A 25472-nucleotide genomic window follows, 5' to 3' on the forward strand; every position below is an offset into this window, starting at 1 on the left:
CAATCCACAGAAAAATAGAATCCAGCAAGGTTAGGCAGCTGGGCTAAAGGGTATATATACTGGGGGATTTGTGAAGGGGGGTGTACTTGACTGCATTGATTCATGAATCTGTGTATTTGAGTGCCAGTTTTGGTGATATTTTTTCTAAATAAAACCGGTTGCTTTTTCTGGAGGGAGGCCTGGAGGGAGGCTCTGGGTTCCGACAGCAGCCCTTAAACTTATGGCGAATAAAACGAAACAGGAAGTAGATAATAACTTCTGTGTACATTAAGTGATCTACATGAAACCTTACGATTATGTTAAGAGTAGAAAGCTGATCACACAAATATGACAACTGTGAGTCTCAGTCATAGCGCCACCAACTGGCAGCAGGAAGTGTGTCACTTTTAGAAATATAATGTTTTGTCTCTTACTTTCACCTGATTTGGTTGAAAATCAGTCAAAATAATGTCAAGACAGGGCTGATGTGAAACTGTGAAGGAATTTGTGATATTGTGAATGATGTTGCTATGGTGAGGATTTAAATAAGGACATAATAGAAGAAAATTAATGTTCTTATATCTTAACAGTGGAAAGTCCTAATGTTTCAAAATATTTTACATAGAAAGAACAACTGGTTGTGAGTAAGTTTGCTTAGTTTCATGATTTTGTGATGCTCAAACGGCTCACAACAAATTTTTACATTTATCAGTCCATTGAATAGACATGGTTTTGGCCTGACTCCTGCAGTACTAGACGGTGTCCACTAGATGGAGCTCTTTCCCCTTTATTTTCTGTCTAAATATGGCTTTATGTTCATAATTTATATATACAGAGTCAACCAAAAAATGTATATACAATACATGTAGGAAAGGAAAAATAGTATGATGTTTATAATATTATCATATTATTAATAATATCATATATACAGTATATAAACTATATATAAATATAGTTTAGAGCGAGAGTCATTGTCCCTTTTGACATCAGTGGACATTGCTGTGATCACTTTTATTAGACCCAAATTGTCACTTTTGTCCTTTTGGTATTTCCCCTTTAAATGCATGTGCCCACTGTACTCACTGTGTCTGGTGCGCTGGACGGCGATGGCGCCGTTGCTTGGGCCCGATCATCGTTGCTTGCAACTATGGTTAATTGTTTTAGCTTTTGTAGAAATAGGTAAAGAAGATGCAGGATAAATGCATCTAGACTCTCCATTTTAGTTAAGTAAGTTCTTCCAAAAATTGATAGATCCCTTTGTGTCCACATACTGAGTTTTTAAATTGTGTTTTCTATTCTGTGATTCGTGTTTTTTATTGTTTTTTACGTGTAGATACTTATGGCGCTAATTTGATGCCATCGAGTTTGATTGTGTTGTTATTTTGACATGAGGGAATCTATTAAAAGCTAGAGTAGTTGATCTTATAGAAAATCCTACATGATTTATTGGTGTTCATTTACTAAATATGAAATTATATCCTATAGAATGTATGTTACAGTGAAGTAAATTTCAGTATTCACACAGTGCTAATTTCACAGCTCACATCCAACCACTTCAATTCAGACTGCACAATTAAAATGAAATAAAGTTAAACACTTCTGTGTGCAATACAAGCTCTTACATGTATCAAAATGCATCGAATTGAAGTGATAATTATAAAGATTTATAAAAAAAAATATATTGAGCATTTAGAGATTTTTCCTCTCAAACTCTCTTGGTTTGTGTTCAGGTAGCTAGTATAGACTGCTGAGTACAACACCTGGAGGAGTCTCAGTGTGGTGTTCTATGAGGTTGATGTGACAGTATAGATGCAAAGACATCAGAAAATTCCTTTTACAACTGGAAATGTCTGGCTTTCCCACTGCTCCTGCAAACCTGCCAGAGGCTTGGACCTAAACCTGGTGGGAGCAGTTCCACCTGTGTAGAGAGAGGGATTTCGGGGAGATAAGAGGTGAAGGGGGAAAGAAAATGGGGAAGGAACTGGGTTCAGTGGGAACATAGACCATGGGAGCTCCCCAGTACCTTGTTTCTGGAGAGCTGGGACCAGGGGTGGAGTAGGAAAGAGGAATAGAGTGAAGGAAATGAAGCTGCCTGGAACAGTGATTGTCACCATGTAATCTTCCTCCAGCCTCACAGCTTCATCCAGGGACTCAAGTCAGTGTCACTGTAACCAATCCAGCTCAAAAAGCTCCAGGAAGGCCTCCAGATTGTGGAGATCATCTTCATGAGCCACACTAGCAGCTTTTACTCCATCAGGATCAAGTTCATGCTTCTTTTATATTTCTTTCTTTTTCTCTTGTATTTTTATTTTCATTAGAGCAACTGTAACATGGCAAAGGAATTTCCCTCTGGGATTAATAAAGTTCTTTGAATCTTGAATCTTGGCATGTGTGTGTCTTGCAAGCTCTGCTCAGCAGTTTCGCCTTCTGTCTCACTCTCTAAAGGGTTATGGAGTCTCTGAAAACACAAACCATCCATCAGGTGAGAATCATCACACATTACCTGCTGGTTTGAAGAATGCTTTTGCTAATGGTTCATCACAGTTCATCCAATCAGCACAGATTTCCAGAAAAAAGAGTTACTCAGTAATATCTGAGGCTGAACTCAATCCAGATGTTGAGCAGTAGTTGAGAAATGATTTTGTTTGTGTATACAGATTTGTCCTCACATTAATCACACATCCTTACATCAACTGTCCAACACTCAAATGAAGAAATCTGTCTTTTAACTCTCTTGTGTTCTTTATCAGGAGTCTGGAAACAGAGTGTAGGGAATTAGCAAATGATACCCTGACACATCCAGTGACTTAGATTAGAAGACATTGTACAGAGATTCAACAATGAAGCCAAAATATCTCTGAGGTCCTCTAGTGTCTGTCTGCAATACAATTTTTAACCACACCCATTTCCTGTTAGTGAATGGACATGGACCTTCATACATCTCCACAGTGTTTTTCTTTATGATCAATACATTTTATAGGAGTAATCTGGTCATAAATAAAGTCCATGGTTGATGAGATGATTGATAGATTCAGACCGGACAGCTGATGCTCAGGAATATTAGCAAACCGTTGAGTCCACCCAAAAAAGAAGCTCTTAGCATATGAGAAACATAAATTACTGTAAGCAAGCTGAACCATTCTTCATAGCTAAAAATAACTTTATCTTTACAACTCCATATAATCACTTCAAATGGACAGAAAAGTTATTTGAGGATCCTCTAATCTAATATGAATTTCCATGCATAGGGAGACCCATTCCAAGTGTGTGGTATGATTGAAGCCAGCTTTCTTAAAAAGACATTTGGAAACAAAATGTGAAAACATGATGGGGGAAAAAAACAAATAAATAAATAAGCTAGTTGTATAAATGTACAAACCCCAAACTAATATTTTGTTGAAGCACCTTTTGAACACCAGATCTTTTGGGTCTATCAGTATTGCACATCTTAGGTCTTACACACAGTCCATCATTCAGTACTACTGACAGGAGTAGTACTAACCACCTTTCATCAAAGTGTATTTTGACAGTTCTAGGTGAGAGTTAGTCCAATCAGAACGCATTGTGACAAGAAGTCCCGCCCCCTTTCATCCAATCAGAATGCATTGTGACAGGAAGTCCCGCCCCCTTGGGACCAGTGAGATTCTTCTATTTTCCGGATATCCCGCCCCGATTCCCCCTCCCAATTTTTTGAATATCTGTTCACGCGCACCAGGGTTCCGTTTGCTTGCTTCAGGGTGTGTGCAAAAGTTTTTGGACAGTGCGCGAGGCCTGCCGCGGGAATGCGAGGCCGAAAGTATTCGGACAGTGCGCAAGACCGGCCGCGGGGATGCGAGGCCGAAAATTTTCGGACAGTGCTTTCATGCGTTTCATGCGGCCATGTCTTGAACTTGTGGTGTGATTTTAAACATTTTATTAATAACCTTTATTTTTTTATTTGTGAAACGTAAACGGATATATGCAAAAAGAGGATTAATGGCGTATCACAGGAGTTCTATTATCAACGAGACCCTTATATCGATTTTTCAAGATTCTGGCAAAGAGGATCCGTGGAAAAGCAGCGCGTGTCTTCGTCGTACTCAGGCACCGCCATCGTTCTGTTGTGTGAGGAATGGTCTTTGGATTCCGGGGGCCGATGGGGTTATGTGTTTAGATACGAAATAGGGGAATTGCAGCTTTATCAGTTGAACTGTGGCGAGACGGTCCCGAGAAGGACTTGAACGAGAGAGGAGAAGAGCGAAAGAGAGATAGAAAGAGAAAAATGGACCCTGGCTGCAAGTGCGTGCTTAAGAGAATCAGGCCTACCCGGCTCATACCGAAGGTGTTAGAAGATATAGAGGAAGAGATGTTCGATCCTCCTTCATCTCCGGAGGACAGTTACGCCGTTCCACCAACCCCTCCCGCGACCCCTCAGTCCTCGCAACAGCTTTCACCCCCTCGCTCCGAGGAATCCACCATCTCGGGGCATGAGGAGGGCGTCGTCGTCTCCGGGCACGCCGACGAGGATCCTGCGGGGATGGAGGTTCAGAATGGTCCTTCCACCGAGAATACGTCCTGCGTATTGGATGACCCCAATGCCCCGCTCTCACACTGGTTGCAGAGGATCGAGTTTTTCAAATGTCTGGAATCGGTTGTGCTTCATTTACTCAACAGGACTCTGACGTTGTATGCCGAAGAGAAATGCAACGGCTGTCGGATCAGACATCCTAGCCAGAGACAGCACACATGTTTGCTTGATCCACCGGATGACGTCTTTCAGACCTGCTTTCACGGTCTGGTGTGGAGGCTGTGGAACCCTCTATTCATCAGAGCCGTTGAGAAATATATGAACAGCTACGGATTTTGTGATCCGTACGGGAGCGAGGACATTAGCACGGTGTCGGAGACTGTTTTGCTGGGCTATAAATCAGGCGGATCGATCTTCGACCGCATCTACCGAATGTACGATGATATCACGCCTGACGAGGAGAGAATGGAACGTTTTGAAAAGCTAATCATCGATTGCCGGTATCTCCGTTAACTTGATTTTATTCAGTGTGTTATCCCTCTATCTCTTATATGTTTTTGTCGATATGCATGTAGTTTGATTTTATTCTATATTATTTATATATTCAGTGCTGCTATCTATTATATATGCATGTAGTTTGATTTTATTCTATACTATTTATATATTCAGTGCTGCTACCTATTATATACGCATGTAGTTTGATTTTATTGCTGACACGTATATGTATATAGTTTTTGAAAATGGGACATTACTGGAGAAAACCTGTGATCAAACCTGAGACGACGGACATCTCTCGGCTGATAGAACTCATGAGATGCTCTATCGAGAACAGAGTCTTTTCAAAGAGTTTTCCCGGCGATGCTGACTTTGAGAGACTGGAAAACATGCAGGAAAAAGTACGCAACAGCTCGACTCGGACACCGTGGAACGTCTTGGTACACAACGCCACTATCTTGAGCAAATCCGATTTATCGGGTCGCTTTATAAAAATCTTAAACGGACTGACGAAAGACAACGTCCGAGCGTGGCATCTTATAACGTTTTATACTCTGTTTGTCGATGTTATGAGCGTACTCGTGCGAATGAGTCACCCTGTAAACATTTTGGATGAATTAAAAAAACTACACGTCGCAATATGTGGTACTCTGGATCATTCGATCCTGGTTCAAATTTTGTTTATGATAAACCATGAATAATGTGTGTGTGTGTGTATTAAAAAAATAAACGGTGAATAGAGAGTCTCCCCTCTCTCTGTGTGTATTAAAAAAAAAAAAAAGTTGAATAGAGTCTCCCCTTTCTCCGTTTCTTCCTTATTCCATCCTAGGGTGTTTTTTTCGTTAGGGGTAAAATAATCTAATTATTGAATTTAATAATTTGTTCTTATTTCTAGTTAATTAGTTATTTTTATTATTAATTTTCATTGTCCCCTTACAATGTATGTTGTAAAAGGAGATATACAAAATAAATTGAATCGAATCTCACCCCCCCGCGTGTGTATAAAAAGAATTTGAATAAAAGAATCTCAATCCACACCTCATTTTGGGTTCAGCCATGGCCGAGAAACGTTCGATGAAAGAAACGTATTACGATCCGGCTGAACCCGGTAGCTTCGGCGGGGTAGAAAGATTATGAAGGGCCGTGCGAGATGAAAAAGGGAAGCGGCCATCTGTGGAAAGGGTTTTGCCCCGCATCCCTTGAACCAATTTCAAGCCGACCTGTGTGATATGCAGGCTTTATTGAGTTATAACGACGGGTACAATTATTTATTAACGGTTATAGATGTATTTTCCAAGAAAGCATACGTCAGAGCTCTCAAAAGAAAAACATCCTCGGAGGTGGTAAAGGCTCTAGAATCTGTTTTCTCTGAAAGTCAGACCCCTGTAAAGTTACAGACCGATGCGGGAAAAGAATTTTTTAACAAGGCTTTCGAGGATTCGATGAAAAAACACAACATCGTGCATTTTTCCACATCCAGCGATCTCAAAGCTTCGGTGGTCGAAAGATTTAATCTTACTTTAAAAGGTAGAATGTGGAGAATTTTCACAGCTAACAACACACTGCGATACATCGAAGTGTTGCAGGACTTGGTGAAAAGCAACAATAAAGCTCATCACAGCAGCATTAAAATGGCGCCGGAGCAGGTGACCCAGGAGAACGTCGAGCTTGTGTTTAGGAACCTGTACGGTAAGCCGCCGCTCCGGAAGGCTAGATTAAAGATGGGTTTCGAGATTGGGGATCTCGTCAGGATATCGAAATTAAGAGGGGTGTTTGATAAAAAATACGAACAGAGTTCTACAGACGAGATTTTTTCCGTGTCCGAGCGTCTCCCTCGTGACCCTCCGGTGTACAGACTGAAAGATTACGACGGAGAACCCGTCTGAGGCACCTTCTACGAGGCCGAGATGCAAAAAGTAAAAATGGGCCGCGACAAAGTCTACCACGTGGAGGAGATTCTGAAGAAATGTACGGTCGGGGGTGAAAAGAGGGTCTTTGTACCGTGGAAAAATTGGCCCGAGAAATTCAACAGCTGGATCAGAGAAAGCGATTTAAAAAAAATATAAAAAACAGGCCTCGCCCGCGAGGGTTCATCATTTCGCAGTCATGTACGGGCCGAAGCAAGGAGATTTTTACATCACCCTGCCGTCCAATGCCAGCCTCGATGTTTTTAAATATAACAAAATCTCCAGTTACCGCGTGGACCTAGCCCAGCATATCGATCTGGAAGGTGAATGGGAGGTCGCCATGACAGAGATTACCTATCCTCATACGTGGTATACCGTTCCTGAAAAACATGCCTATTATGAATATAAGTTTAAAGCCGAAACGCCGGGGGCGAAGAGCGAGGTGCGTCGTCACAAATTCCCGACGGGGTTTTTCGCTAACCTGGGACAGTTCAAAACGGAGATGGATGCATCGTTTAGAAAAATCAACTCTGATATTTACCTGTCATACAACAATTACCTGAGGAAATTCGATTTTCAAGCGGGCGGTCAGACTCACGTGTCGGGTACTAGTGATGGAGGACCCTCACAGATTCGTCCGTTACTACGAGAATCAGGCCGGAGGAGATTTAGGAGGAATTTTTACGGGGCCCCCGTAATGTACGGCCATGGCATCGGGTCAATATTCTCAAAACTGTTTCGTTTCATATCTTCTCTGATGAAAAAAGGTTTCGAAATAGCTAAACCCCATCTTAAAAACGGCAGCCGCCCGTATTGCTACGGACGCGTTCGGTAGAGTCATGGGGGAAAAAAAAAACAAGAGGGGTCGGGGGGCATCGTGGTTTTGTCATGAAGGGTGAGGAAACGACCTCCGGGGGAGCATCTCTCGTCAAGTTCTAATAAACGCTCATCCAGTAAGAAGAAGAAAACAGTCGCCAGAAGTGCTCGCGCGAAGAGGAAACCCTCCCGGAGCTCCGATATATTTTAACCGACGAAATCAAAACAAATGGTTCTCTTGCATCACAAATCACCCTAGTGCATGCTGCACGAGCTGGATCTATTTTCAGCGCCTATGACTCAGCTTTCGATCGAAGATAAAATTTACAACGAAATCTCCCCCGTGTCAGCCATCACCGACACGGGACCCATCGAGTTTTTCATCCCCGGAGACGGGGAAAAGTATTTGGATCTGAACGACACCCTGCTGCATCGCCGTGTGAAAATCACCAACGGACCTGGCCGATGGCGCAGCCGTAGGGCTTATCGATTACCCTCTGAATACGATATTCAGTCAATGCAACGTCATTCTAGGGGATCGTTTAATATCACAATCGAGTGCCACGCATCCCTATCGAGCCATGATCAAGACTCTGCTCAACTTTTCACACGATACGCTCGAAAGCCAATTCACGGCGGGTCTATTCTACAAAGACACGTCTGGATCGGTCGATTCTATAACGGTCGTTAATGGCCCGAACAAAGGATTAAACAGGAGAGCCGATTTCACGAGCAATTCGAGAACTGTATACTAACTCTCTGTCTCTCTCACACACAGATACACACACTCTCTCTTGACTGTGTGGACGCACACACACACATAATTTATACTGTTCATTACTTACTGCACTACCTCTACCTGTCATCCGCTGCTATAGTTATATTTATGTTTATTCTATTTGCACTACCTCAACCGCTGCTGTGTATTTTTGCACAATATTTTTGCACAATACTTTTTTTTTCTACATCATTTCACTTTATCTATTTTATTTCACTTACATTCCAGTACACGTTCTTTTATTTCCTTTCAGCGCTAAGTGTCCTGTGTTCTTTTGTGTTGTCTTTATTGTATTTATTGTCTTTTTTGCACTGTCTTGTCTATGCTCTGTTTGCACCTAGCTGCACACTGTGCACTTTACGTGGCTAAGACAAACTTCTGTCCTAGCTCTGTGGTGTTGTTTGTTGTTTTTGTATTGAACTTGTTGTATGTTTATGTAGCACCAGGTCCTGGAGAAACGTTATTTCATTTCACTATGTACTGCGCCAGCTGTATGTGGTTGAACTGACAATAAAAGCTTCTTGAATCTTGAATCTTGAATCTTGAATCTTGAGAGAAGTACACCTGTTCGGGCCTCTTCATGCTGACATATTTTTCTGCGAGAGGCTTTTATTGAACTCGATCGACCTGAGAGTCAAACTGACAGGCGCCAGCAACGCGTTCTGTCTCATGGGAGTGCGTGACTCCGGATTGCGACTGAACATGCTGGGAGCATCTCTTTTTGTGAAAAAAAAACAACCGTAGCCCCCGCCGTGCGGCTGGGGCACGCCGCGGACCTGATGAAAGTCAACGCTCTCTACCCCCTCTCGCGCGTCATCGTGAAAACATACTCTGTACCGGCAAACCGTCAGAGAGTTTTACAACATGTTCATGTCTACCGGGAGACATCTTAAAGATTTACCTCTGTGTATTAACCGCGAGGATTTTAACGCCGGCTACGCTCTGTTCACTTTTAATCTCAACCCCGCCGACGACAACGACGTGTTGTCAGTCGTATCTAACGGTAATTTGAGACTGGAGATGAAATTCAGAGTGCCTCTACCGAACACGACCACTCTTATCAGCTACGCTTGTTACGATTCTATTCTAGAAATAGATGCTAAAAGGCAAGTGCTGGTGGATTATTATTAAAACGTTAAGAAATCATGGATAATCTTCAGTTAGAGAGTCTTTTACATCGTCTTCCAGGAAAAGTGTTTTGCGGCGTGTGGGCTTCCGACCACTTACCCTCTCTGAGCGCTTCCTTCACACGCCCCACGTATTTCGTGGTCAACACGCATCCTTCTCACATGCCCGGGGAACACTGGCTGGCTTTAACCCTGGAAAAAGATGGGGAAGCTACCTTTTTCGACTCTTACAGATCATCTCCTGAATTCTGGAATCCTGGAGTTTTTGGAAAAACGCTTCGAAAACATCAAGTATCACAGGGGACAATTGCAACATCGACTGTCTACTGTATGCGGTCAGCACTGCATCTATTATCTTTACCACTGAGCCAGAGGCTTATCTTTCAAACAAGTATTGTCTCTGTACGACGAGGATGTTATAAAAAATGATATTATGGTGCGTGATTTTGTGAAAAAATGTGGGGTTAAAAATAAAAGAGGGGGGCAGCGTTGTTTTTCTTTATCGAATTATGAAAACAGGTTGTGAAAATGAAAGACCGTACGCATAATGATTCGTCTAATAAACATCTTTATTTATGAAATAATTTTCTCTGTCTATTATTATTGTAAATACTCAATCCACCGAGGGGACAGAACGATTCGTTTTCTGCTCCTGAGCTTCTTAGAAGCGCGAGGCTCCGAGGGTGTGATCCAAGGCGGGGATGACGACGGATTCTTCTTCTCTGAGGTCCTTTCGCGATGTGTTTTTAATCCCTCCTTCAGGGAGTGGTATTGATCGCGAGCATGCGGGTTATTCACCGAAGATAAAGGGACGTTCAGTTCCGATAGAGTATTCAAAAGTTGCGACCAACCGGTGGGAGGGGGTGATTTTTTTTTCTTATAGGAGAGAGAAAGATGTTTGAATAAATCGATCATATGAGACCCTTTCGCTGTCTCACCTTTATAAACAAATTCCCCCTTCGAATTCCAACCCCCGCCGCTCTCCTTTAATTTCTAGACGATGTATCCAGCGTTCTTGCAATCCTGAGGAGGCAGGCTTTTCAAAACCTCATCCCCCGTACGGTCGAAATCAGCCCTGTCGGTCACGCGCGCGCTTTGAGGCGGAGAAGCGCACCCAGCGGGGGGCCCTGCATCCCCCTCCTCCTCCTCTGCCTCCTCTCCTCCTCCTCTCCATCCACGTTTCTCCCCCGTAACGTCAGAGTAACCCTACGCTCGTCTCATTGATCCTGCTTCAGCAACGTCAAACATCTCCGCAGCAAAGCGACGTATTTTTTTATTTTTTCATAAGAACTCAACCCTTGTTCATTTAATACCTCCCTCATTTTACCGTCCAAATCGTCTTCGGACGTTTCTCTGACCGTAGGTCGTGTCATACCGTTTAATCGACGGGGAGAGATGAGAAACATTTTCTGAGCTTTCTTCAGTCTTTTTTTTTTTTTTACTGTCTACTAGAGAGTCCTCCGATAAGATTCCTGATCAGAGGTATGACGGTCGAGAGCAAAGGTAAAAGAAATCGATTAAATAGGTCGAGGTCGACGATTAAATAGCCGTGAGGATCTCTCATAGCATCTTCGAGGCTTTCCAGGAAATAACCGTTTTGTGAGGGAAAGATCTGATGGGCTAATACGCTCACCTGTAGTTTATCCCTAGGGTTTTTAAACATTACCAGATAATTACAGTTCAGGCTGATGGTACGGTTGTGCTTACCTCGCTGAAACACGTTCTGTCAGCATCATGACGCTCATGTTTCAAGATGACGTCGTCCAGAATGATCAAATGGTTTAAGTCGTGAGGAAACAGGCTTTCATCTTTGAAAGAATATGAAGCCCTTTGACAAATTTAATCTTTTTATTCATCTTTTGCAATTCATCGTACATAGGCTGGTAAGAGGTGTAGACCCACATGTTTTTGGGGACTACGTTCATGACACTCTCACAATTTTCCAATACACTTTTCACAAAATAGGTTTTCCCACACCCACTAGGGCCCGCTATCATACAAGAGAAAGGACAGACGAACCTGTGTTCGAAATCTGTTTCTTCTATAACATCGAGATGCGACATTTTATTTATTTGCCCCTCTATAAATTATATTCGGTTAATATCTGAACGGTAGAGTAGTACCATCTGGAAAGAGTCGTCTTTTGTCATATACAACCCGAAGTTTTTTCTGAAATGACGAATTTTTTAACAAGAAGCCCTTTTTATCACGAGTTATCCCCTGCTGAGGAATCTCGATAACCCCCGCCTCCCCGGAGATCCTTAAGTAATCCTCCACCAGATCTCTGACGCTGTCAAAGTTGACCCTCTCGCAGCATTCTAGGGTCTGCGTGATTCCTTTCACGCGCATCACCACTTTTTTTTTATCCTTCGTCTGATAGGTGTAGGTCTTGGGCCCCGTGGACACAAACTCTTGTATGCTATCCCTGTCCAATTCTTCGGTCAGCTCGCCTAGGTAATTTCCCAATTCTAAAGGCGTCTCCCCCTCCTTCACTACATAAATCAAACTGTCTGTGTCGGTGTACAGAACCCTCTCCCTCAAGCTTTCCAGGTAACCGTACATCTTGAGACGCGAGTACGCCATTGTGACCGCCATTGTCTCTCTGAGCAAACTTTCCCCAAAGGCTATTGAGACAGAGTTTAGCCACCTGTCTCTTGACGGGATTCGCCTCTATCTTTTAGGGGTCTAAACGGATCCCCTGATGTTCCATATACTCTCTGACGTACCTCTCCCTGCTGTCCCGATCCACAGCGTCGGGCGGATAACCGGAAGCTTCCTGCTTTCCTTTTAAAAACGCATGTACGTACCCAGTGAACACAGAGTCGCTGGTTTTATCAAAGTGCCATACCTCAGTGATTTTAGCTACTCTGTAACTCATCTCCAAAGCTTTGTTAAATTCTACAGTAACCCACACACCCGTCAACGCTCTGGCATCATCGTCGTGCGAGCAAGGGTCATTCTGCATGCAGGATTCTGCGCACGTGCGACATAGAGGAAATATTAATTTACCGTTCTTGCTTTTGTACGGTAAAACGGGGAAAAAGAGACCGCGAGGTGGGTAGACTGTGGCTCTGATAAGACCAAAGTAGTTTCTAGGGTCTCCGAAATCTTTGTATATGATCGTAGGATGATTTAAAGGGTAAGTGCATATGCTGTTAACATAAGGATACAGAGAGGTTACGTCTATGTACAACACCTTTTCCCCGGGCCCCGCCATGTGTCTCAGCTTTAGAGCGCTCGTCCGTCCTCCATAAAGAGCGTCACGAGGGGTCAGAGGCTCCGGAGGATTAAACGTATGGAGAAACTCTTTGACGCGCTCGCAAGATTTTTTCATCTCGAGCCACTCGTGTTCTCTCATCACTGTCACGCGGACATCATGTTCGGACTCTAGCGTCCTCACTCTCTCCTTGCTGCTCATCCACAATTCGCCGAAACTGACGCCTCTCAACAGGCACGTCTCTGCCGGATTGAAACACAACGAGCAGCCGTGGTAAAAGCACCCGTGATATTCCCACGCATTTTTCCCCGTCGATCTTGGCGTAACCGTCTACAAATAAAGGACCGATCTGCTTTTCCCCCATATTTAGAGCGTGCTGTATAAAGATTTTTTCTTTCACCATGACCCATTCTAGCCATTGGATGGACGCGTGCGAGAATCTTTTACACGTCCGAGCGTAACCGCAGGGACAGGGTATGGCCAACGTCTTAGGGGTCATATAATTCGTGATAAACACTTTCATACAGGCGGATGCTATGGTGATCGAACAGAACGGATCCACCCGCGTCTCTCCGAAAAACTGATCTCTGAATTTGACACAGCCCTGGGAGAGTATGATCACGTCGTTTTTACAACGCAGAGCTTCCTTCCTAAAGTTAAAAACACTGCGTGCGGCCTCAGCGTACCATTCATGAAAATCCTTCGTTCGCGCTCCAACATGCGCTCTACAGCATAATCGGAGGGGGGAGGGAAGGGTCCTACATACTCGAGACGCTCCGCCGAGCTGAATTTATGAGGAAAATACCCCTTGCTCTGATCGGCGAAACCTAGGGCTTTTGGGAAAGACGCATGGGTAGGAAAGACAGAGAGTCTATAAATTTCAGCTCATAATGAGGGTCCTCAAAACTGAGGACTTTACTCCCTGTCATGAGAATACACCGAGGCGATAACCCCTCTTTCAGCATACCGCTCAAAACAGATCCCTTTGGCATTGTGAGCGATAAAAACGTTACGTCTGTAGCGTTCATTTTTGAAATGTATAAGAAAATGTTTAACGCTGTCCCGACCGTAAAACCACCTCTCTTCACCTTTCAATGTTTTTGCATACACCAGAAAAGGAACGTGCATGCTTTTCTCATCGGCGAACGTTTCAAACGTCATCATCAGTCTAATCAGAATTCCAGTTCAGTTCTACTGGACACAGACACGGCCATACACACTACAACATGCAGTGAAGTGCTTTATCCACTGTCCATGTCGTAAGAATACTAAAAATAGAATTACAATAAAAACACAAAAAAAATCAGACTATTCTGTCTTCTTTAATCATCTTCCTTTTCAATTTGAACCAGATCTCTGCTTGTCCAGAGCGTTACACTGATGTGCTCAATTCTTCTTTTTAAATTCCAAAACAAATGATTAATAATAGAGAGAGAGAGAGAGAGAGAGAGAGAGACAGAGAAAGAGAGAGAGAATGTACACTTCCGTGACTTTGTTTATTTCAGACTTCCTGCCACTAGGGGAGGGCAAAACAAAGAAAGGAATAAAGAAACAGAAGAGATGGAAAACGCTGACAAACAGAAGCAGCAGAGCTGAACATTTGATCAAACAGAAGTTTAGGGTGAAGGAGGTACAGACATGGTGGAGTGTGAGAGGGAAAGCTGTATATAAAACACTATATCCAATCTGGACCCATCTTTTATAAAAACACACTATCCTTCTGCTTCGTTACAGAATCATCAATCACTGTGAATGTGGAAGAAATATCAAATGAAATAAAAAACAAAGACTTTAGTGAGGGTTTTATTTTGTTCCTGTAATTAACACACCCACATGCTCTGATGGATTAAAGCCCCCTGAACTGACATTTACACACACGTCATTCCCCTTTGTTCCTCACAGAGATTCAGAAAAGCTGAGATTCTCAACACTAACACATTTCTTTTTAAAGCCAAAGGGAACACTATGTCATGCAACCTATACACTGTAACATGGAAATACAACCCATAGTTCATAATAATTTAACTTCAGTATTGATTATAATTAGTCAGGAGTTACATATAGAATTAAAAATGAATGACTTTGCTCATTATTAAGTAGCACTCAGACTGGCTTACTGATTTTATAATAAACTCACATCTTACTTTTAGTAAAATTTCCTTCATCTCACTGCACTCAGGCTGCAGAATCCTCGACTCCTGTTTTCCTCCATCACACTCCTAAAACACAGCCATGGAGGATAAATGTCCACATCTACACTGCATTACTTCTATTCAAATAAACACTAGCATCTTAACCCTTGTATGGTGTTCAGGTATGTGGGACCCATTATCATTTTTTATCAAAAGAAAAATTATATGATTAATTATTTTTTCAAACTCGCCTTGGGTCATTTTCTGTGAAGAACATCATATATCCTTTTTTTTTATTACATTTTATTAAAAAAACAAAAAAAAACAAGCAGCAATTGATTTCATTAATGTGGTCTAACAAAGGGAAAGGGCAAATATTAACCATATATGTTGTTTATATTGCTTGTAATTGGGATAAAGTAAACATCTGCTGAGTATTTTACCATAAAATGTTTGATTGTGTTGAATTAAAGACCCAAAAAATTCAGCGGGTCCACCAGACCCATGAACACTGGCTGAGTAACAAAAATATGAACATCATACAAGGGTTAAACTAGACATCATTTTTGTTTATTTTATTCAACTTCTTATAACCTGTTCTGTAGCTCATCATACAGTAAGAAATCACAACATTTTATTATTTATAAAGGAACTACATAATGCAAAGGTTTTTTTCCACCACTTACTCTTGTTGTCTCTTTACACGTTATCCGGGACACAGAGAGCTCTCTGTCCAACTCCTACACTGACTCTTGTAGAGTTTCCACATCAGACTTCAGCTTGGAGTTCTCATCTTCCAGTTGGTCAGTGAACACCATCACCTCCTCATATTCCTCATAACGTCAGCCAGAGACTCCTGGAAATTCAACAACTAAAGCTGTTTGGCTTTGTTAACTGCTACCACCTGAAATGGCTTCTGGAGAAAACCCCATGAGGAGAAGAGCTTACCCTTAACCTTCTGAGTTTCTCCTTACACTTTTAAATTCAATTCAATTCAAATCAATTTTATTTGTATAGCGCTTTTACAGTGAACATTGTCTCAAAGCAGCTTTACAGAACATAGGAACAAAAAACATACAAAAAGTCCTAGATGTTAGACAAAATCTTCCCTAGTGAGCAAGCCTGTGGCGACTGTGGCGAGGAAAAACTCCCTTAGATAATATGAGGAAGAAACCTTGAAAGGAACCAGACTCAAAAGGAAACCCATCCTCATTTGGGTGACACCGGAGAGTGTGATTATAAATTATTATAAACACTGGGGTGTGTGATATGAACAATGTCCTTTCTGCAGGTACAGTGTACAGTGTGATGCATGTATGCATATGTATAATGTTAATGTGTATTAATTAGGAGGTTGTTGTCCTCCTCGAAGTCCACATAGGGCTGACAGCGTTGCTTTGATATACCCAAATCCTCACGAAGCAGAATACAGCTGAAGCTGGTCCATCTCTGGATGCCTCAGGATCCTCGCATGGTTGGCCTCTGTCTACTGGAGCTGGCACTCTCCAGATGCCTCGGATGGGTAGAAAAAGGAACAGGTGGAGAACTAGATGATAATGTACATTTAATCAGATGTACTGGAGTGCGAGGTTATGGGATGAATTATGTGTATGCGAGGCTAAAGAGATAAGTCTTTAATCTACTTTTAAACTGGAAGACTGTGTCTGAGCCCCGAACACTGTCAGGAAGACTATTCCAAAGTTTAGGAGCTTCTTGTCAAGCTCAGTCTGCATGTATTTGGAAATTTCTGCTCTACTTCATATTTCTGAAACACAGCCAATAAAAAATAAATACACACTATTGATTCTAAAACACTTATTTATGTAAATTTACATCAACCAATTATTCACAAACAGTTCTTCAGAGCCTCTCAGGAAAAACTGAAAAATTAATCATGTCTGTTAGGGTTTCTGTCATGATGAAGTCATGATTTCACCTTTAAAACACATGGAGAAGCAACAAAGTGTGCTGTTGGAAATGGGCATTTAAATGCTTTTACTATTTACTCATATCCACTTCACATTTTGTGTATGTGTTACCTCATTCACTATATAGACAAAAGTATTGGGACATTTAATCATTTAATTAAATGCTTTTACTATTTACTCATATCCACTTCACATTTTGTGTATGTGTTACCTCATTCACTATATAGACAAAAGTATTGGGTTTTAATCAGACCCTTTGCCACAGGTGTATAAAATCAAACACCTAGCCATGCAGTCTGTATTTACAAACAATAAAAAAAAAATGAAAATATGGGTCATTCTGAAGAGCTCTGTGAATTGAAGCATGATAGTGTGATAGGATGCCACCTTTAATAAGCAATAAGTCAGTTCATGAAATTTCATCCTTGCTAGATATTCCACGTTCATCTGTCAGTAGTACAATTGGAAAAGTGGAAATGTTTAGAAACAGCAGCAAATCAGCCACAAAGCAGAAGACCATGTAAAGTCACAGAGCGGGGTCACCAAGGGGCATGGTGTGTAAAAGTCACCAACATCCTGCAGATTAAATAGATGAAGGGTTCCAAAGCCCAAAAGAAATGAAGCTGTTTTAGCTGCAAAGGGGGGGAAGGTGGGTGACTTTTCCCCACTTTCCACCGTTAAATTTGTGAATCAGTTTCCTACCAAAAGAGCGGATTGAAGAATGCGCTGTAAAACCGGAAGGAGCAGGAAGTCTACCGCCGTTTTTATATGAAATTTAAAGGGATCTGAGGCGATCACGAATTTATGTACAGTTTATGGAGAATCACAGAATTATTAGGGGGGGCTGAGTAGAAATGTTAGGGGGGCTAAAGAACACTGATGGAGCCGTGTAACGGAAACGGGACAAACAGGAAGAAGAGGAAATCCCTGAGCACAGGCATGTACAGCTATTTCAGCTGTTTGTTTCAGGGTTTCTCTCTTGGGTTCAGCTCTGGCCTAGATAACAATGTTTTGTTTCCCAGAACATCCATGTTTAAGGTTTGTTTTTGGTTAGATAGGAAAGTTTTCTTTAAGAAACCAGAACCTTGTTTTTAGGTTTATCTAATCTTCTCTTAACGTTCTGTTAACCTCAATTTTCATCGTTTATTTGACATTTTTATCATTTATTTTACATTTTCTTATTATTCATGCATCTTTTACGTATAATCCAATACTGAATAAGTGTGTAACCTCATACAGCATGCAGTAATATATAATCCTGTACTGTATAAGCCTTTACCCTAATGTGGAGTGCAGTAGTTTTCAGCTATTGATTAAATGCTTTGTGATTTTTTTTTTAAATCAACTAGAAATCAATACACAATTGCATATTGTATTAAAAATGTATTTACTGATTAATAAAATGCATGTTTAAATGTGTTGTTAAAGAATACAGAGGGTTAAGAGTCTATCCTCTCTATGACTATGATCTATGATACAGATAAAATAAATACATGTGATGCTACAGACATTTTTTATGAATATTCATATTTTTTTATGAATATGAATAAGCACAGATAATTTTTTACAGACATTGTTATCAAGTGACTATGCAGTCACACACACAGAATTTCACTCTAAAATGTAATTCTTCAACATGTCAATAACGTGATCTACAATTACAGGCTGGTATCAATATAAAGTTTCTCCTTCTACTCCATCCATGTCCTTCTACTACATCCATGTCCATGAAGAAGCACAGGTCAGTGTCACGGTCAGTGTCCCCTAACTAAGATCAACTCAGTGGTGTTCCTGAACAGAGAGGTGATTCCTGAAGTTATCACTCACCTTCTCATCAGGATGTAAAGCCAGCTGTAGAAATCAGGTGATACACAGGAAGTTGATCATTTCTGTACAGCTCACTGTGAGGAGGAAAACTGATAAACATGTCTAATAAACTCTGTGAGATCTCTATTGCTTTTAATGACTGCTGTTTATACTCAACATTTTCCACATTTACTGTACTCTCATTTATTTATTTTTATTTTAAAATGACTGCTGTATGTTGGATGACATTATTTAAGTTAATTCATTTTATATAAAGTTAACATTTTCTCTCTTTTTTGAAAGTTACAGTTTTATTTTAACTAGATTTTAAAGTTGTCTTCTTTGTGTAAAGTTAACTTCATTATTTTTAAAGTTGACTTCTGGGTCACTGTAACTAACTGACCACAGTTCAGGTGAATTAAATTAAACCGTTTGAATCTTTAAATGGTGTAAACACTTGATTTCTCTAACCCTAACTCTATACTGTATATCTGTGCACATCAAAATAATATAATCTGGTTTATTTTCAGCTGTAAATGCTTGGAATTTTAATGTGAATCTGTCATTAATGCATGTTGATCTCAGATCACAAGGATTCTACAGTTCCTGCTGAATTCCTGTATCAAAAACTGCCTAACGATTATAAAAAAAATCTTAAAATAATCACTAGAGAACATTCTGTATAGGGTCTCTAGAGTGTGTGTGTGTGTGTGTGTTTACAGGTTTGGCTCTATATTCACTGTGACTCTGATCCGGATAAATCACTAATTATTTTAAACTCTTCAGGATTTTAGGATTTTTTTTAAACTAAAGGAGCAGCATTTTTCTTTAAGAATAAAGATGTGAAAACTATTGTGTGAAAGTTTAACTGCACATTTGTTTGTGTGTTTTCTAGGAGTGTGATCCATTCCAGCAGAAGATCAGACTCTTCAGGACTCAGCTGTGTGTTTGTGCAAACTTTACTAATATTCAGAGATGGAGACTCCTGATCTAGACACAGATAATGTTTCCCCACCATCAAACAACTGGTAACCTACAACATCCTTGTGTTCTATTCATTAAATATTCATATCTAAATTATTTACTGAGCATATATGAAAGAATTTAACCAAAGATTTTAATATTATTAAAAATGTAACAGTCACTAGTTAACAATAAAAATGTATTCTGTTTACTGTAAGGAAAGTTTAATTAAAAACTAATTTAAAAAATCCTCATTAAATTAAGAAGTGAGTTAAAACAGTAAGGAGTGTATATAAATGAGTAAAGGACTGTCTATAATGTTGTACAGTAAACTCCAGGGAAAGAGATCAGAATCACCAGCACCCAGCTGTATCTCCATGAAGAGTGATGAGTCTATGGAACATCCTCTGAAGTTTAAAGATGGAGACTCCTCACTTCTACACAGGTAACGTCTCCTCACTGTTAATGTCACTGCTAAAGTCACACTTAAAGAGAAATTTAACTAGATAAACAGAATAACAAAATACATACTAAAACACTGTAACTGTGACCTTAATAAAGCCACTATTAAGAGTCTAAAAACATTTTTGTCTTATTTAATGTCTAAAAGTTTTTGCTGAATGTTTTACTTGGAAAGTGTGCTAATGGTGTCTTTAAAATAAATGTCACTTGGTTTCACATGTTGTTTTGTAATGCAGTGAGATTCATGTGTTTGTAATGGCTTAAGTGTCCAAATATATTTGGGGTCATTGCAGGCTAGACCACCGCATAGCATCATTTATCCAGTGACAGGATACCAATCTTCTAGAGTTACACCAGAATTCAGTCAGTAAATCTACAGAGCTGCTGTGTGATCACTGTAAGACATGAGCAGGATGTTTAAAACACTCAGTGGTTCAATTTTAGATTTTGTCTGAAGTTCCCCTTTAAAGGCCACACTACACAGTCATTAGCAGCAATTTTAATATTTTTGATATTTATATTATACAGTATAAGTTTTAGTGTTGATACTTTTAGTTAATATATAAATATATGTAGTGTAAATTTCAGTGTGAGTGTAAATGTTGTGTAAATATTGTAAATACTTAATACTTTAATCTGAGACTTAATACTGAGACAGGGAAAAGCAGTGAATGAAAATTTCAGAAGTCATACAGAAAGATAATGAAAATATTTGCAGACTGACAGAAATGTGTTTTTATTATTGAGTTATTATTACAATATTATTGTTTTTATTATTTTGATGAAATACAAGTTGCTGCCTCACAGCTCCAGGGTCTCCAGTGTCTGTCTGTGTGGAGTTTCACATGTTCTCCCCTTGTCCATGTAGGTTTCCTTCAGGTTCTCCAGTTTCCTCCCACCTCCCAAACACATGCCAGTAGGTGGATTGGTGAACATAAATTGCCCCTATGTTTGATGGACTGGTGTCACATCCAGGCTGTAGTATTATACTGGCTATAGTTAGGGATTTTATACCTGTGAACCTTTCTGACAAGATTTCTTAAAAACTGTGTCTGTATTTGTATCTGTTTAGAACACATTACCTGTTCATTCAGAGTGCTGTATTCAGTCACATCCTTAACAGACACACAGAAATAAACCTAGAATAACTAGAATTAAAATAGGTGAAGTGATGTATCTGATCAACTCCACTTTTTTTTTCCCAGTATTCTACAGAAGGCAGGAGACAGAACAGAAATGATCACCACAGATACAGGGTAAGATCAAACCAACATGACTGTGACTCTGACACACTGGTATTATAAACCTCTCTGCTGTTATTAACTACAGAGTGATTAGATTATAGAAAACATACAGTAGATGAAAGTAAACACATAGTGAGAACATTATAAAGAACTATCTGTGGTAACCAGTCAGAAAAAAGTGATCTTAAAGTCTAATAATTGAAGCCCATGTCTCACCACATCTTCCTGCTTCACCATATCACAGGCATGACCCAGAATCTGTGGCTGTAAATGAATTCCAGAAAAAGTTCAAATTAAATCTGATGAAGAAGTTTCAGTGTTTGAATGGAGTGATAATAAACCTGGGAACCCAAACCCTCCTGAATGAGATCTACACAGAGCTCTACATCACAGAGGGAGACAGTGGAGAAGTCAATAATGAACATGAGGTGAGGCAGATCGAGGCAGCATCCAGGAGAACAACAACAGAGGAAACACCAATCAAATGCAACGACATCTTTAAGCCTTTATCTGAACAAGATGAACCCATCAGAACTGTTCTGACAAAGGGAGTCGCTGGCATCGGAAAAACAGTCTCTGTGCAGAAGTTCATTCTGGACTGGGCTGAAGGGAAAGAAAATCAGGACATCTACCTCATATTTTCACTTCCTTTCAGAGAGCTGAATTTAATGAAGGACCAGAAACTGAGTCTGATGGAGCTCCTTCAGGTCTGTTTTAAGGAAACAAAAGAAACAGAAATGTCCAATTTGGAAAAGATTCTGTTCATTTTTGACGGATTGGATGAGTGTCGTTTTCCTCTAGATTTCCAGAACACAGTGAGAGTGTGTGATGTAACTGAATCAGCATCAGTGCCGGTGCTACTGATAAACCTGATTAAAGGGAATCTGCTTCCCTCTGCTCTCATCTGGATCACCTCCCGACCAGCAGCAGCTGATCAAATCCCCTCTGAGTGTGTGCATCGAGTCACAGAGGTACGAGGGTTCAATGACCCACAGAAGGAGGAGTACTTCAGGAAGAGGATCAGTGATCAGAGCCTGGCCAATAACATCATCACACACCTGAAGTCATTAAGAAGCCTCTACATCATGTGCCATATCCCAGTCTTCTGCTGGATTTCAGCCACTGTTCTAGAGAGAATGTTGGGTGAAGCAGAGAGTGGAGAGATCCCCAAGACTCTGACTCAAATGTACACACACTTCCTCATCATTCAGACAAACATCATAAGAGAAAAATACACAAAGAAGCAGGAGAGTGATGAAGAAATGCTTCTTAAACTGGGAGAACTGGCTTTTCAGCAGCTGAAGAACGGGAACCTGATCTTCTATGAGGAAGACCTGAGAGAGTGTGACATTGATGTGACAGAAGCAGCAGTGTACTCAGGTGTGTGTACACAGATCTTCAGAGAGGAGTTTGGACTTCACCAGAGTAAAGTGTACTGCTTTGTTCATCTGAGTATTCAGGAGCACCTCGCAGCTCTGTATGTACACCTGACCTTCATGAAGAAGAAGAGAAATGTTCTTGGTCAGTATAAAGGCTTTAAAAGGCTGATTAAATTAATTATAATTACAATCTCAGATGTACACAAGAGTGCTATAGATCAGGCTTTAGAAAGTCAGACTGGACATCTGGATCTTTTCCTTCGCTTTCTTCTGGGTCTCTCACTGGAGTCCAGTCAGAAACTCTTACATGCTTTAGTAACACAGACAGGAAGTAGCTCCCAGAGCATAGAGGAAACAGTTCAGTACATTAAGAAGAAAATCAATGAAGATCTTCCTACAGAGAAATCCATCAATCTGTTCCACTGTCTGAATGAACTGGGTGATAATTCTCTAGTGGAGGAAATCCAGCACTACCTGAAATCTGGAAAACAAAGTGAACTCTCTTCTTCACAGTGGTCTGCTCTGGTGTTTGTGTTACTGACCTCAGCACAGGAGCTGGAAGAGATTGACCTGAGTAAATATTTCAGTACAGATAAGATAACAGAAACTGTTGTTGTGAAGATGATGCCTGTGATCACAGCCTCCAGAAAAGCAATGTAAGTAAAGCTGAATATAACTGTTCTACTGTTACAGTGTTAGAAAGAGAGAAACTGAAAACACTCTGAGTAATATGAACTTTGGGATGTTTTGACCTGAAAGTGATACAGAGTGGAGTTAATGTAAATAGATAAAATAGAGAATAAAAATGTCTGAAGGTCAGCTATTAAATATGTGGACATTCCACCAGACAGACAGAACCATGTTAATTGCAATTATACAAAATTTTAATCCCAAAACAATTTTGATTTATTATTAGTTTTTAGTTGTGAGGTGGAAATGGCCTTTCATAGAAAACTGACTTTTGAAAAGCCTTATACTTGTTAGAGGAAACATTTTTATTTATATTTTTATAATAATAATAATATTGTTGTTGTTGTTTTTGTTGGTAATATTTTAGGATTTTTATGACCACACACGGGGAAGTATAACACACAAAAGGGGAAAACCAGACTGGACTGTAGTATGTTGTTTGTCCTGTAGAGCTATGTGTCTGTCTGTGTCTGTGTGTGTGTGTGTGTGTGTGACCCAGGTGGAATTTCAGCAGAGCTCCTGGCTCATGATTATTTTGCACCATTGTTATGACCCAGTCTAGAACCATCTAAACCTAAAACCATCTTAATCTGGCCTCCCTGACTCTGTCCCCCAAATGTCCAATATGAGCTGTCCCTCTGATGTACTCCTTCCTAATCCTGTCCAAACGTGTCAGTCCCAAAGAGAACCTCAACATGTTCAGCTCTGCTACCTCCAGCTCTGACTCCTGTCTCTTCCTCAGTGACACTCCCTCTAAACCATACAGCATGGCCAGTCTCACCATCTGTCTTGTACACCTTCCATCACACAGAACTCCCGACACCTTTCTCCACCCATTCCAATCTGCCTGCACTCGCTTCTTTACCTCTTTCCCACACTCTCCATTACTCTGGACTTTTCACCCCAAGTACTTAAATTCCTGTACCTTCTTCACCTCTTCACCCTGTAATCTTACTGTTCCACTTCCCTCCCTTTCATTCACACACATGTACTCAGTCTTACTACGACTGACTTTCATTCCTGTTGTCTCCAGTGCAAACCTCCACCTCCATTCCTCTTCTCTCCAGCGCAAACCTCCACCTCCATTCCTCTTCTCTCCAGCACAAACCTCCACCTCCATTCTTCTTCTCTCCAGCGTGAACATCATCCGATCCCTGATGCAGTCCCACCTCCACTCTGAACTCCTCTGTCTGACCTACAGCACACCTCACCACTGTCCTGCTCCTCTCATACATGTCCTGCACCACTCTGACATACTTCTCTGCTACTCAGTCATACTTTCATTCTCTGCCTGACTTCCTCATACAGTACCACAGCTCTTCTCTTGGCACCCTGTCATACACTTTCTCCAAGTCTACAAACACACAGTGCAACTCTCTCTGACCATCCCTATACTTCTCCATCAAAAAAACAATGGAATAAACTTTGAGAGGAACCAGACTCTAAAGGGAACCTCATCCTCATCTGGGTGACACCAGAGAGTGGGATTATAAATCATTATAAACACTGATAGTGGGATTATAAATCACTATAAACACTGAGAGTGGGATTATAAATCATTTTAAACACTGATAGTGGGATTATGAATCATTACAAACACTGATAGTGGGATTATAAATCATTATAAACACTGATTGTGGGATTATAAATCACTATAAACACTGATAGTGGGATTATAAATCATGATAAACACTGATAGTGGGATTATAAATCATTACAAACACTGATAGTGGGATTATAAATCATTATAAACACTGATAGTGGGATTATAAATCACTATAAACACTGATAGTGGGATTATAAATCATTATAAACACTGATAGTGGGATTATAAATCACTATAAACACTGAGAATGGGATTATAAATCATTATAAACACTGGAGAGTGGGATTATAAATCATTATAAAAAGTAATAGTGGGATTATAAATCATTATAAAAAGTGATAGTGGGATTATAAATCATTATAAACACTAATGGTGGGATTATAAATCATTATAAAAAGTGATAGTGGGATTATAAATCATTATAAACACTGATAGT

General features: G+C 40.5%; 1 protein-coding gene across 15 annotated transcripts in view; it reads left to right on the plus strand.

Annotated features, from left to right (window-relative positions):
• The first annotated feature begins 19566 nt into the window (after positions 1-19566).
• Positions 19567-25472, plus strand: part of LOC131370000 (NACHT, LRR and PYD domains-containing protein 12-like) — a 138061-nt gene continuing 132155 nt past the window's right edge. For 14 of the 15 annotated variants that reach the window (XM_058416960.1, XM_058416966.1, XM_058416965.1 and 11 more), the window contains exons 1-5: positions 19567-19720; positions 19984-20100; positions 20986-21033; positions 21323-21373; positions 21606-23396. In XM_058416960.1, coding sequence (XP_058272943.1) covers positions 19668-19720; positions 19984-20100; positions 20986-21033; positions 21323-21373; positions 21606-23396 — 2060 coding nt within the window. In that variant the 5' untranslated portion in view covers positions 19567-19667. The remainder of the gene's footprint in view (positions 19721-19983; positions 20101-20985; positions 21034-21322; positions 21374-21605; positions 23397-25472) is intronic. The other variant, XM_058416961.1, reaches the window with a different exon arrangement.

Source organism: Hemibagrus wyckioides, linkage group LG19, assembly GCF_019097595.1.
Source record: "Hemibagrus wyckioides isolate EC202008001 linkage group LG19, SWU_Hwy_1.0, whole genome shotgun sequence".
NCBI classification, from domain to species: Eukaryota; Metazoa; Chordata; class Actinopteri; order Siluriformes; family Bagridae; genus Hemibagrus; species Hemibagrus wyckioides.